The 15,158-nt window shown below is 37.6% G+C and overlaps 1 protein-coding gene across 1 annotated transcript in view; it reads right to left on the reverse strand.

Annotated features, from left to right (window-relative positions):
• The window catches only part of LOC113424617 (macrophage mannose receptor 1-like), a 75,591-nt gene that overhangs the window by 48,662 nt on the left and 11,771 nt on the right, over positions 1-15,158 (reverse strand). Inside the window, 6 exon segments of the mRNA XM_087947311.1 lie at positions 650-793; positions 1,652-1,765; positions 4,033-4,197; positions 9,291-9,464; positions 10,179-10,598; positions 11,067-11,085. Of these exon segments, the coding sequence (XP_087803437.1) occupies positions 650-793; positions 1,652-1,765; positions 4,033-4,197; positions 9,291-9,464; positions 10,179-10,598; positions 11,067-11,085 (1,036 nt within the window).

Here is a 15,158-nt window from a genome sequence, read left to right on the forward strand (position 1 = left end):
GCCCTTATGCAAATGGTAGGTTGGCATGCATGCATGGAGCTTGCACAATAGCACCCACTGGCCCTTCACTCATGTAAGTTGAGCTGTGCCTGCGCACACACTCCAGCCAGCTACTTACATGGCCCAATTCTGTATAGGCCACAATCCAGTAGTGGCCAGCAACCCTCAGTAGGAAAAGAATTTAAAAAATGTTATCTGGAACATGAATGCCATTCATATCAACTGGGCATGTCTAGTCTAGCGAAGAGAAGGACCAGGGGAGACATGATAGCAGTCTTCCATATTTGAGGGGCTGCCACAGAGAGGAAGGGGTCAAGCTATTTTTAAAGCACCTGAAAGCCAGACAAGGAATAATGGATGGAAACTGAACAAAGAGAGATTTAACCTGGAGATAAGGAGAAACTTTCTGACAGTGAAAACAATCAACCAATGGAACATCTTGCCCTCGGAAGTTGTGGGAATGCCATCACTTGAGACTTTCAAGAAGAGATTGGACTGCCATTTGTCAGAAATGGTGTAGGGTCTCCCGCTTGGGCGGGGGTTGGACTAGATGACCTATAAGGTCCCTTCCAACTCTGATTATCTGATTATCTGTTTATTATTGAAACAATATTTATACAGTTAACTGAATTTACAGTTTACAATTTACCTGGAGAAGGTCCAGGTGCCTGTACTGAAGAGTTCACTCTTTTACAGATGTATCCATGCTTCTGTTCACACAGATTATTTGCCCATTTGCCATTCCTACCCTGCAATAATCCACAGTTTTTTCCTGTTTCTGAAGAAGGGCTACCTGTAAGAGACAGTGAACTAGATTATCCTATCACTGTTTGATGTCCAAGATGATAACATTTTTATCTGTAAGCAAATCAATCTTATGACAGTTTTCCAATTGTTATAATGCTAAGTATTAGAACAGTGTAAAGCTTTGAAAGGATGCTTCATTTCAACAGAACTTCAGTACAATCCCTCCGAACAAGACAGTCAGCCAAACTGGTATTCTCCTTCGATGAACTGGATTGTAGTGGTTGCCTACCTTCAATCAGTGACCCTTTTGATCAGATCAAAGGAGCCAGCCAGATCAAGTCTGTATATGTGGCAGAACAAGTCAAGGCACAGCTTCCATCTCAACTGTCATGAGTGACAGAAGTTAGGTGGCACATTAGTGAGAAATGGAGTCACCTTGCACAAGCCTATGAACTCTACAGAAGAGGATTATTACCACATTCAGCTAAACACTTTTAAGAGTTTTCTGTCAGGATCAGGGGCATATTCAGGGTGATGAAAATAGTGAAGGTGACAATACTATAAAGAATCAATATTTATATACTTCTTATATACTTCATATAAGAATGCTAGAGCACTTCTAGAGAAAGTGTCAATTAAATAAAAATATAATAAATATTTCATACACACACAAAAACAGACACAGACACAGACAAACACACACACACACACACACGTAAAAGACTACAAAAATTTTAAATGCTAGCCTAACCTATTTAAAGAAGAAAAAAGAAGAAAAATAAAGAATAATTTTGGATAAGATAATAAGAATTTTATTTTATATATTCTAATTTTAATTTCCTTAAATGTTTACATTTTTCTTTATGAAATACCAATGGCCTTCTAATTATATATATTTACTCACCTGGAGCCCAATTTAAATATCTTAAAGGCTGTTCATTAGTCCACTGCCATCCATTGTCAAAATCTGGATTACTAAGAGCAATCCAGTAGCTGGCGTCTACATTTTGCGTTAATCCTATTTGAGAAAGAAAATTCACATATTGATCAACTCTGTAACTCTGAGGCTGAAGACAAAATAGACAAACCTGAACCTGAAGTACAACTATCATTCTCTTGGTCTGAAGCTATAACTTGTGTGTGTGTCAGTGATGGGATTCTAAAATTTTTGCTACCGGTTCTGTGGGCATGGGTTGGAGGACGTGGCAGGAGAAGGTTACTGCAAAATCTCAATTCCCTCCCCATCCCACTAACCTGATTTCCAGCTCTGTTCTCTTGTGCAGGGTAACAAAAAAAGACCCAGCTGACCAGCTGGGGCTCGGGAGGCAGAGAATAGATAGGGGCGGGGCCAATCAGAGGTGGTATTTGCCATTTCTCTGAACTACTCAAAGTTTCTGCTACCGGTTCTCCAGAACTGGTCAGAACCTGCTGAATACCATCTCTGGTGTGTGTGTGTGTGTGTGTGTGTGTGTGTGTGTGTGTGTGTGTGTGTACTGGAGTTATTGAGTCTGTCATCTACACATCTATAACTGTCTGGTTTGGTTCTGCAACCCAACAAGACAGACACAGACTTCAGAGAGTGATTAGGACTGCAGAAAAAACAATTACTACCAACCTGCCTTCCATTGAAGACCTGTATACTGCACAAGTCAAAAAGAGGGCTGTGAAAATATTTACAAACCCTTCACATTCTGGACATAAAACTGTTTCAACTCCTTCCCTCAAAACAACGCTATAGAGCACTGTACACCAGAACAACTAGACACAAGAACAGTTTTTTCCTGAACGCCATCACTCTGCTAAACAAATAATTCCCTCAACATTGTCAAACTATTTACTAAGTCTGCATTACTATTACCATTACAGTTAATCCTCCCATCTTTTCTTTCACTCATCTCCTCCCACTTGTGACTGTATGACTGTAACCTTGTTGCTTGCATCCTAATGATTTTTAGTGACCGTTTCCTTGTATGATTTGATTGCTTATTGTACCCTAAGACTATTGTTAAGTGTTGTACCTTGTGATTCTTGATTCTTGATGAATGTATCTCTTCTTTTATGTACACTGAGAATATATGCACCAAGACAAATTCCTTGCGTATCCAATCACACTTGGCCAATAAAGAATTCTATACACACACACACACACACACACACACACATAAGTATGTATATTTGTACAGACACACATACACACATGTATACGCATATAAATGTAGGTAGGTAGGTAACAGCCACTATATAAAACAGACAGGCAAAAGTACCACCATAAACTCCAACTAGCAGTCAGAAGACACAGTCAAAACACAATGAAAACTTCACTGAATATGTTACCTAACCTGCTTGAAAACAACCCAGCTCAAAGTGCACCAAGGAGTCTTCAATTTGACCATGACCTAATAATATTCTATTCTATTTGTACAATGAAAACTCCTTAACCTCACAATACATGGACAGATTTAACCATGACTTTTACTGGGAAACTATGAGTATCTTAGATCAAGTTAAATTTAAAAATACTAGGGAACTTACGGAATATGGCACTCAGCCATATCAGCATGGAGTTTTCTCTCTGTTCTTTGGTTAAAATATTTTTTTCTGCTTAATTATTTGGTGTTAATATTTTCTTATCTAGTTGTTAGGTAGTTGAAGGGGGGTTGTTCTGATTTTTTTGTTTCTTTCTTAGCTTTTTTATTGTCACATTTGAATGGTATGTAAATCTATATTGATATAGACACATAGAGGTAAACCATATTTACACACCATTCAAAAGTGACAATTAAAGGAAGCAAACAATCAGAACACATCCTCTTCAATCATCTAACACCGACATAAGGTGACATTAACACCAAATAATTAAGCAGAAAACAGATCAAAACAGTAATCTAACCAAAGAACAGGGAGAAAACAGCACACTTAGGATGTTGCCTAGTAATGAAACATGTGCAAGCAAAAACCAAGGTCAGATGGCACCAAGAACTCAACAATTCCACCTGAACTACAAATATTTTCTTCTACTGATATTTATGTGTTAATTTCAAATCAATCAGATAAATGTTCATCTTTGGACTCCAAATTCAGTTATGTCAAAATATTTGTTCCTTGAAAGTGGATAATTCAAAAAAAGACTGTTTCAAAGCCTCAAATATTTTTCAGAAGATAATTTCTCTGGAGGAAAAATGATGTTTCTTATACAAAGTTTTTAAAATTGCTAATTACAGATGAGATATTTCTTATCAGGAATGACTTTAGAAGCCTTTTAAGTAATGTTTTGTTATGTGATACCTGTCAAATATGCTTGTTCATGTAGTTCGTTGATGGTCAATAATTCTGAACTTTGTTGCAGACAGTTTTTTCTTGCTTCATCCCATGTTAAAGCTGAGTGGGAATTGATCTGGTAGAGATCTTCTGTCCAGTAATTTTTGGTCCAGAAAAAGTTATCATTTTTATCTGTAAAAATTATGAAAAGTAGAATCAGCTCATTAGTAGCAAAGCCCTGACAGAAATGTTATCATTTATATTTTCATTGCATTAATTTTTATTACATAGTTTAGTTAATAAGAACTGCCAAATGTTGGACAAGTGGTCTGCAGATTTTGAATGGTGTTTTGCTTCATCAAGCCACACAGTGAAGTAAGTCAAATCTCCACTTCTAAACAGCGACATTGTCATATAACTTCACTGGATAACAGCGACCTCTGTCCATGTGTACCAGGAGTAAAGCCAAGCAGAGCTTTAGATATTCTCCTTCAAGACATCCTTGCCCACCATTGAACCATGTACCTCATTTTTAAACTGTATGTCTATGGAGAAACAAAATGATCTCAATTGTCCAGGTCATAGTTGTCCCAAGGTACTTTTTCTAAAAGGCAATTGGACTTCATTGGTTTTTAATTTGAAAACATTTTCCTTCTCATTCAAGAAGCTTCTTTAGTTCAAGAAGCTTCAGAACTGAATAAGCTTCTTGGATGAGAAGTGAAATGTTTTCAAAGAAAACAAATCAAGAAAGTCTAGTTGCCTTTCGGAAAAAGCATAATGGGACACATTTAGACTACTGCAACATGCTTGTATGGGGCTTTCTGTGTAAATGGGTGGTAGCAATTGGTTGAAATTGCATTTATTTATTACTAATGGAGGGAAATAGTTTTAGTAGTGTTACATCTATACTGAGATTCCTCCATTGATTTCCAAAAGACTTCTGGCCCAGTCTAAGGTGCTGTTTTTAACTTTAAAGTCTTGGTTGGAACCCATATCATTTTGTTTAAAATCTCTCTTAGGAACCCATAGGAATTCTTCTTGTGGTAGCTTCTCATTATGCCACCAAGTCATCACCCACTTTACTCACCCTTTGCAAAACTATTAAAATCATTCTTTCTGATAGATTTTTGAAATGGATCCAGGCTGCATTTGTGACAGTAACATGACTTTATTATGTCCAACTAGCTTTTGTTTTGTTTCATTTTGTTTCATTTCATTTATTTTATTATTTTTATTTGATTTGATTTTCTTTTTACATTTCTGAGCCACACAATTCCCTCAGAGGTTTCTATGTTTCTTAATCATAATGTGTACAGTGATATTACTACAAATACATAAAACATAAAATAAATAATAAGACTCAGCCTAAGTCATTCTGTGAGAAGACATAAAGATAGCAGCATAAAGTACCACGTGCATTTAGAGGGCAAAAGGGCCACAAGACAACTAGTTTTCACAATTAGTTTCTCATAATGCCTGGGATCGCTGCTTTCATCACAGCCATTAAGACGATGACTAGCACTGATGATATTACCTAATTGGTCTGCAAGAAAGCAGCCAAGCTCAGAGAGCACCAAGGATCCCTCACTGTCTCTTTTAGCCTAGCTTGAAAGGAGAATAAAAATATAACTCTTATACCTCCAGTTATGAGTATTTAAAAAAGATATAAGGAAGTAGTTTTTAAGAACCTACTAATGAGGAACTTGTTGAGCGACTGTATGAATGTATGTATGACTGACTGCGGTTTCAGAAGTGTTGATTTTAGAAATGCTAGCTCCAGTTCCCATTGGTTTGTATTTATGATGTTGCAGTGTCCTAGCGTCATGTGATTTGGCAACCTTCTGACAAGCAAAGTAAATGGGGAATCCAGATCCACTTAACCATATTACTTATTTAACAATTGCAATGATTGTTGTTAACAGTGGCAAGAAAAGTCATAAAATGGGCAAAACTCACTTAACATATATTTCATTTAGCAACGTAAATTTTGGGCTCAATTGTGGTCGTAGGTTGAGGGCTATCTGTATCAGTGGTGGAATTCAATTTTTTTTACTACAGGTTCTGTGGGTGTGGCTTATTTGGTGGGCGTGGTTGGTGGTCTTGTGACTGGGTGGGTGTGGCTTAATGGTCATGTGACTGGGTGGGCATGGCTTGGTGGTCATGTGACTGGGTGGGTGTGGCCAACTCAATGTCACTCACATCAAGGGGTGCCTCACCTGGTCCCTCCCCTCCCAGCCATTCTTTGTCACCCAGCCTCAACTTATCTATAATTCTATAAAAATGTTGTTCACCTTTTTTGACTTTATTATCTGCATACTATAGATGTACCACTGAAAGGAGAAAATGGCTCACATGCTTTACTCAAGAGTGTAATATAGGCAACAGGCTTTTAAGGGGCTGCCACAAAGAAATGGGGGGGGGGTATGTATTTTCCAAAGCATCAGGAGGCAAACAGGAAGCAATGGGTGGAAACTGAACAAAGAGAGAAGCAACCTAAAACTAAGGAGAAACTTTCTGACAGTGAGAACAATTAACCAGTGGACCTGTCCCCAGAAGTTCTGGGTGATCAATCAATGGAAATTTTTAAAAGACTGGACAGCCATTTCTTTGAAATGGCATAGGGTTCCCCCAAAAGTCCCTTCTAAATGTTATTCTTTCCCAGGACCTCTACTCAGAGTTTGGCATCCTCAGTTTTCCTGCCTGAGCAGGGTCTTGGACTAGAAGACCTCCAAACTCCCTTTCAACTCTGTTAAATACACATGTATTTATGCTCTGAACTAGACATTGAATGCATGTAAACCCTGAAAAATATGTGGTAGCCCTGGGCAAAAGAAAGGCAGTAGAATCATTCTAGGTGTAGGGACAGTGTAAAATATTAACACATGATAAATAATGGAACAATTAAAAAAAATAGCACAGACTTTTATCTCTCCCTTCCTATTTCTTTTTCTTTCTTTTTCTTCCTTTGTCTCTTTCTGTCTTTCTCTCCCTTCCTTTCTTTTTCTCTCTCACACACACCACACTCTCTCTCTCCCTATTTCTCTCTCTTTCTTTCTTTTGTTCTTTCGTTCTTTCTTCCTCTTTCTCTCCCTTCCTCTTTCTTTCTTTCTTTCTTTCTTTCTTTCTTTCTTTCTTTCTTTCTTTCTTTCTTTCTTTCTTTCTTTCTTTCTTTCTTTCTTTCTTTCTTTCTTTCTTCTCTCTCTCTCTCTCTCTCTCTCTCTCTCTCTCTCTCTCTCTCTCTCTCTCTCTCTCTCACACACACACACACACACACACACACACACACACACACGTCAGCCTTCATTCCCTCTCCTCCAGGCACTTTACTCACAAGGGAAAGTGAATCCAGCATTGGAGAAGTTCTGCAGGTAAACGGACCTGCATTTGCAGCTCCTGCAAACTTTCCCATGGCTGGATTTCCCCCTCCCCAGCGTTCTTTCCCTCTTGCTCCAGGCACTTTACTCACAAGGGGAAGTGAATCCAGCATTGGAGAAGTTCTACAGGTAAACGGGCTTGCATTTGAAGCTCCTGCAAACTTCCCCATGGCTGGATTTCCCCTCCCCTCCCACAGTGTTCTTTCTCTCTCGCTTCAGGCACTTTACTCACAAGGGGAAGTGAATCCAGCATTGGAGAAGTTCTACAGGTAAATGGACTTGCATTTGCAGCTCCTGCAAACTTCCCCATGGCTGGATTCCGCCCCCCAGTTCTTTCCCTCCCGCTCCAGACACTTTACTCACGAGGCGAAGCGATACTTCTAGTGTCCATGAAGAATCCAGCCTTGGAACAGTTTTACAGGTTAATGGACCGCTGCTCCGCCCACATTCATGTGTTTTCAAGTGGTTGCTTGAAAATACATGGCTAGGGCAGGGGAGCAGTCCTCCTTTAAACTGGGGCAGCGAGCATCAACTGAGCGGAAACTGGGCGACCGGGTTGGGGGCATGGCCAGTTAGATGTTGCTACCGGTTCGGCGACCCACGCCAAATTGTTTCTACTGGTTCGCCCGAGTAGGTGCGAACCGGCTGAATAGCACCTCTGATCTGTATATGTATTAAAACATAATAAAACTATATATATATAAAATTAAGGTTCCCTGAAGAGAAGTTTGGTCCTGATCACTGAAAACAGAACAAAAGTGCTTTGTGACTGACTTCTTTTGGGAATTTTCTAGCACCTTATTGTAGCCTACAACCCACAGATTTCCTGGTAGTCTCCTCCCTCCCCCACTACTAATGGTATTTGATCAACCAAGATCAGTGTAGCCCATTAATGCAGAAAAGGTACAATTGAAGTCAGTTTTATGTAACATTTTGATATAGTCTAAAAAAAGAGGGTTAGAGTCAACAAGTTCCACATTTTGTGGAAATACAAACTCACAGAATAAAACATTAATGAAATGCATAAGAGATAACTTTATGCCAAAATGACTCTGCTGACATTCTGATCCCTTTCCTTCTTTCCTTCTTTCCTTCCTTCCTTCCTTGCTTGCTTCCTTCTTTCCTCCTCCCTCCCTCCTTTCCTTCTTTCCTCCCTGTCTTTCTTCCTTCTTTTCTCCCTCCCTCCCTCCTTTGCTTCCTTCCTTTTCCTGGGCCTCAAGGTGGTACACAAAATGCTCTCTTCCCATTTCCACCAACAATCACAACCTTGTAAGATAGGTTGGATTAGGAGAAAGTTTTCAAAATCACTCAGCGACCTTCAGGAGCTATAGTGGAAGTGAACCCAGGTTTACCCTGTAGCAGTCCAACCTCTTTTTCACCAGAATCCACCCAAAGAAATGCACCCAATTTAACAAATGCAAACACATTCTCTTAAGCACCTTAACTGTGAACAAAATAGTTACTTCTAATTATATTGCAAAGGATGATTTGAACAATTTAATTAATCTTATTCTAAAATGTACTACATTTTAATTTAATTGAACACATTACCAAGATGTTATGACACCACCTATAGGCACAACTGCTTTAGAATAATGCAGTAGTGAACATGAAACAGTCTGTATTATAAAAGGCTTGTTTTTAAACATAGATATGCATATTCTGTTGCATAAGAGCCAGTTAAAGCACTAGGCTGAAAAGGAGAGATTGTGAATTGAAATCCTGCCTTAGCCATGTAAGCCAGTTGGTGACTTTTAGCCAATCCCTCTCTCTCAGTCCAACCCACATCAGTGGGTTGTTGTAGGGAAAATAGGAGGAAGAAGATATGTTGATATGTTTGTTGCCTTGAGTTGTTTGTAAAAATAATAAAGGTGGGATACAAAATAAATGTATTATCAAATAAGAGTTTACCTTTTATGGGACAATATCCAGTTAAAGAGTCTTTGTCCACATCCGAAGTTGTTCCACACCAAAGTCGTCTGTGTTCATCATCATCAACTATGCATTCAGCATACCATTTATTCGTATACTTGAAAGGAAACTTGCAAGGTGCTCCGAAGGCATTGCCGCCTATAGTAAATAGAGCTATAAAAAAAGAAATCCAACATATTTATCTTAGATTGAGAAGTACTAGTATGAGAGTAGAAATGCTGTACAAAAATATCTCTGGATTTAGTTCTAAGGAATGCGTACAGTTTGTGTACATTACGTGTAACCATGTTTATACATTTTTCAGAATTTATATCTTAGAATATAGTAATCCTACATTCATTTAGTCATCCATTCGTTTAGTGACCATTCAAAATTACAACAGCATTGAAAAAAGTGACTGTTGCAGCATCCCAATGGTCATGTGAGCAACATTTGGATGTTTGGCAACTGGTTCATATTTATGATGCTTGTAGCGACCTAGTGTCATATGATCATCTTTTGACAAAGTCAGTGGAAAAGCCAGATTCACTTAATAACCATGTAACTAACTTAACAACTACAACTACTTTCTATGGCAAGAAAGGTTGTAAAATGAAGCAAAACTCATTTAACAACTATCCTGCTTAGCAAAAGAAATTTTGGGCTCAATTGTGGTCATACATTAAAGACTACCTGTTCAATTTTTTCTCAGATAATGTAAAAGACAACAACACTAATATGTTAAAGGACAGCTAGGTAATAATATAACTTGAAATTATACCTTTAGTATCCAATTTATTTAAATTTTCAGTTAAAGAGGTTCAAACAAGAAGGAAGAGAATTTAAGTAAGCAAATTCAACAACAACAATTAAAGTTCTAATATTTACCTTCATATTTCTGGTCACACAAGCTCTTCTTTGTTCCATAGATCTTCCAAACACTTTTTGTGGTGGGGTTATCTGATAATATAACCCTAGTCTCACGCCCATCAGCAGGATTTAAAAACAGATTTTGTTCTTGTTGTGGTGTTGATGGTGCAAGGGCAAGCAGCGTGTCATTTCTGCATTCCCACTTTTGTAATTCAAGGGTTTCATTACATGGTGACAGTGTAACTGGTATCATGTTTGTTTTTGAAGGCACACTCAAGCATAACTTCTTTGCCATATTCAATATCTGATGATCAGATACCCACTTAAAATTTTGGTGATCGTTGTGCTTGTTGCAGATCTCAAGGGAGAAGGAATAAAATTCTTGAAGATTTAGGCAAAGATCAAGTTTTTCATTGTGTATCAGAAAAGTGTCACTGTCTATAAAATGAACCAAACAATAATAATAAATATCAAGTAGCCACATTCATGCTCTGTGTCCATGTGTGTATGTATATAATTTTTCCCATAAAAACATAAGAGTTTTATATGATCGCCATGTTTTCCATCTTCTATACATTTTAAATATTGAAACAATGCTATTCTATTTCAGATTTCATCTATTTAATTTTAACATTTTCTATTATTAATCATTAAAATATAGCAAGCAGTAGAGAAAAAGAATTGTTTTTTTTTAAAGGTATAAAAAATTAAAAAAAGATAATTTCTAAAAGATTATTTAGATACAATCAATAATTATAGAGAATGCATCCATACATTAGTGCTGAGGAAAAAGCACAAAGAACTGAAGAACTGTGATTGAATAAAAATAAATAATAATTGAATATTTAAATAATTGAATTTAAATACATATATTTTAAAACAATATAAATAATTGAATAATTTTACCTGATATTTGAAAAGCTGGCTGAATGAGAAACAAAAAATTTAGGAACAAAAAAGTAGGCATTGTAAATAATAAAACATTCCAGAAAACTACCCTGAAATTAAGAACCAACTGAGATAGCTTCTTTTAAGGAACTCCTTTATATATGAGGGCAAAGAAGACAGAAATGTTTAGTTCTTCCTTCAGTATTATGAAATGTGTATTGTAATAACTAGGACTATAAATAATACTTGGCTTCTATGTAAAAGACCTATTTCTATAGAAATTTCCTCAGGAATTTAGTTAATCATTAAACAGTCATCATTCATATATCTATACATGCCTATTAAACTATTTCCTTTGAGAATAAGAAACAGTTTATATGAAATGAAATACTATTTATTCAGTCAGTGACTAGCAAAATTTGAAAACATATAACATAAAAATAAAATAAAATGGGTGAGATAAAAAACCAGCATAACAAGGAGTCTCTATTATAAAAATATAACACACAGCTATGGTGATGTAAGTTATGGGTGCAAGTATAAATATAAAATATTATAATCAAGTAAAAATAAGGTGAAGGTAAAGGTTTCCCTCACCACTGGGCCATCACGTCCCCAGGTAAAAACACATATCACCTAAAACTAAATAATTAACAGGTAGTAAATCTTTTTTCTATTTTAGTTTTTATTCAAAAAACTCAAAATATAAAATTGTCACAAATTGGATGCAGCATTCCAAGTGGAGACTTATCAAGACATTATAGAGTGGTATTAACACTTCACATGATCTTGATTCTATCCCTCTGTTAATGCAACTGAGTTGGCTTTTTTGGCTGCTGCACCACACTGCTGGCTCATAGTTAAATGGTTGTCCACTAGGACTCAGAGATCCCTCTCACAGTTACACTGTTGAGCAAGGTACCACATATATTGTACCAGTGCATTTGATTTTTCTTGCCTAAATGTTGAACCTTACTTTTTTTCCCGTTGAATTTCATTTTGTTAGATAGCGCCCAATGTTCAAGTCTGTTGAGATCCTCCTGCATCTTAAGACTATCTTCTGGAGTGTTGGCTATTCCTATCAGCTTGGTGTCATCTGCAAATCTGATGAGTTCCCCATCTATCCCCTTGTCCAAGTCATTGATGAAGATGTTGAAGAGTACTGGGCCTAAAACAGAGCCTTGGAGTATTCCACTGCATAGTTCCCTCCAGGTAGATGCAGTTCCATTGAGGATTACACGTTGAGTATGGTTGGTCAGCCGGTTATGAATCCATCTGGTGGTGATGCTATCTAACCCACATTTTTCTACTTTATCTAGTGGTAGGTTATGGTCTACTTTATCAAATGCCTTACTGAATCCAATTAAATTATATTAACAACATTCTTCTGGTCAACTAATTTTATCACTTTGTCAAAGAATGCAATAAGATTAGTCTGGCATGATCTGTTTTTAACAAACCCATGTTGGCTTTTGGTTATTGCTTTGTTTGCTTCTAGGTGTTCACTAATTCATTGCTTGATTATCTTTTCCAGAATCTTCCCTGGTATTGAGGAACATCAGGGATTTCCTTTATTATTTATTCTGGTGTTTGGACTGTTAAACAGAAACATTAGAAACAAAAGGATAAAAGGATTGCAAATTAAAGTGCACAACTATACACAGGGCTGAGCTTCAATTTTTTTTAGCAAAGGGTTCTCTGTCCAGTTGTTGGTTGGGCGTGGCCATGGTGGACGTGGCCTAGTCAGTCTCCTGCACCATGGTAGGGAGGGCATTTTTGTCTCCCTGGGCTCCAGAGTCTCTCTGGAAGCTGGAAGGCCCATTTCTGGCCTTCACGAACTTCCGGGAGGCCCGTTTTTCACCCTCCTCAAGCCTCCACACATGCCCTGCACTTACCTGTATCCAAAACGGGCTGTGTGGAGACTCCTGAGAGGAGAGGGGAGGGGTGGTAGGGCCAGCCAGGAGTGGGATTTGGGGGTTCTCCGAACTGCACAGAATCTTAGCTAGGGGCTCTCCCAAACCCCTGCAAACCCCCAGCAGCCCACCCCTGCAACTATAAAGTTCATGCTTTTTAAAAATAAACGTTGTCTTTTATATCTTTAAAAACCGAACCAAAAAAATATACATTGTATGACATTAACATTTTGTGACATCTATCTCATAAACTTCTGTTTTGTGCTTATTTACAAATATACAATTTATGTGAATATAAATCTTTAATCTATAGGTTGCTTATAATTAATTCTAGAAATGGGAAGATATTTTCTGAATATTTCTTTCTTTCTTTCTTTATTTTTGTCAATTGCTTACAAAATAATAGGTATAAGTAAAAACATAGTTATGAATACATGGATACATATAAGAAAAATAAAAAAATAAAAGAAACAATAGGACAGGGACGGTAGACACATTGGTGCACTTATGCACGCCCCCTACAGACTGCTTAGGAAAGGGGTGAGGTCAATAGTAGACAGTCTCAGGTTAAAGTTTTGGGGTTTGGGGAAGAAACCACAGAGTCAGGTAGAGTATTCCAGACATTGACCACTCTGTTGCTGAAGTCGTATTTCCTGCAATCAAGTTTGGTGCGATTAACCTTGAGTTTGTATCTATTGTTTGCTCTTGTGTTGTTATGGTGGAAGCTGAAGTATTCATTGACAGGTAGGACATTGCAATGTATGATTTTATATACTATAGTTAGATCGGACCGAAGGCGGCGTAGTTCTAGGTTTTCTAGGTCTAGAATTTCAAGTCTGGTAGCCTAAGGTATTCTGCAATGAGTAGAGGAGTGGAGAACTCTTCTTGTGAAATATTTCTGGACTTTCTCAACTGTGTTAATATCAGATACGTAATGTGTGTTCCAGACTGATGAGCTGTATTCAAGTATTGGTCTAGCAAATGTTTTGTATGCTCTAGTTTTTAGTGTAATATTACCAGAGAAAAAGCTACTTAAGATTAAGTTAACAACTCAACGCCTTTTTGGCTATGTACTTATAGTGGGCTGTAGCACTTAGGTCACTAGAGATGAGTACTCCAAGATCCTTGACAGAGTTTGGATCATCAACAAGGTCTTGACTATTCAGCCTGTATTTTATTTTCTGATTTTTTTTTTGCTAATATGTAGGACAGAGCATTTATTTGTTGAGATTTGAAGTTGCCATTTGTTTGACCATTCTGATACATAGTCAAGGTCTTTTTGAAGGGTAGCAGTATTGTCTGTGGTATTGAATAGCTTTACATCATCAGCGAAGAGAACGCAGTTGCTCTTGATATGATCACAGAGGTCATTTATGTAGTTTATGAAAAGAGTTAGTCCTAGAACACTGCCTTGAGGGACACCACTATTGACAGGTACAGAATTTGATAGGACGCTCCCAATTTTGACCCTTTGTTGTCTGTTTGACAGCAATGCTTCTATCCAGTTATGCAGGTGTCCAGAGATACTGTAAGATTTTAGTTTTAGGAATAGTTTGTCGTGTACCACTGAATCAAAGGCTTTACAGAAGTCTATGTAGATTGTGTCTATTGCTTTGCAATAATCAAGTTGTGTAGTCCATATGTTTTTGCAGTGTAAGAGTTGCAGATTACATGATAGTTTTTTCCTGAAACCAAATTGTTTATTAGAGAGTAGGTTGTTTGTTTCTAATTGGAGGATAATGGATTGGTTAATAATTGATTCCATGACTTTACAGGTGACACAGCATAAAGAGATTGGTCTGTAATTTTCAACTAGGCTGGGCTCTCCCTTTTTGAAGATGGGGATGACTGTGGCTTGTGGCCATAGTTTTGGTCCTGAAAGATTTTTCAAAGATTATGCTTAGAGGTTCGACTATGGCACTGGATAGGTTTTTTAAGAAGTAGGCACATATTTTGTCCAGTCCAATAGGTAGAGATGGTTTTAGATTGCGTAGTGCCTTTTCAACATTGTCTTCTGTAAAATCAATATGTATTAGATCAGGGGTCCCCAACCACCGGGCCCCGGACCGGTACCGGTCCCTGGAACATTTTCTACTGGGCCGCCGGTTTGCTGGGTGCTGCCATCTTGTTTTGATGAGAAAGTGCTTCCGGTGAGCTTTTCCAGTTGGAAAGCGGCGTTTGGGTCCTGAAGGAATCC

Source organism: Notechis scutatus, chromosome Z (assembly GCF_049901735.1).
Source record: "Notechis scutatus isolate UNSWTSFEM ecotype Mainland chromosome Z, rNotScu1.2, whole genome shotgun sequence".
NCBI lineage: Eukaryota > Metazoa > Chordata > Lepidosauria > Squamata > Elapidae > Notechis > Notechis scutatus.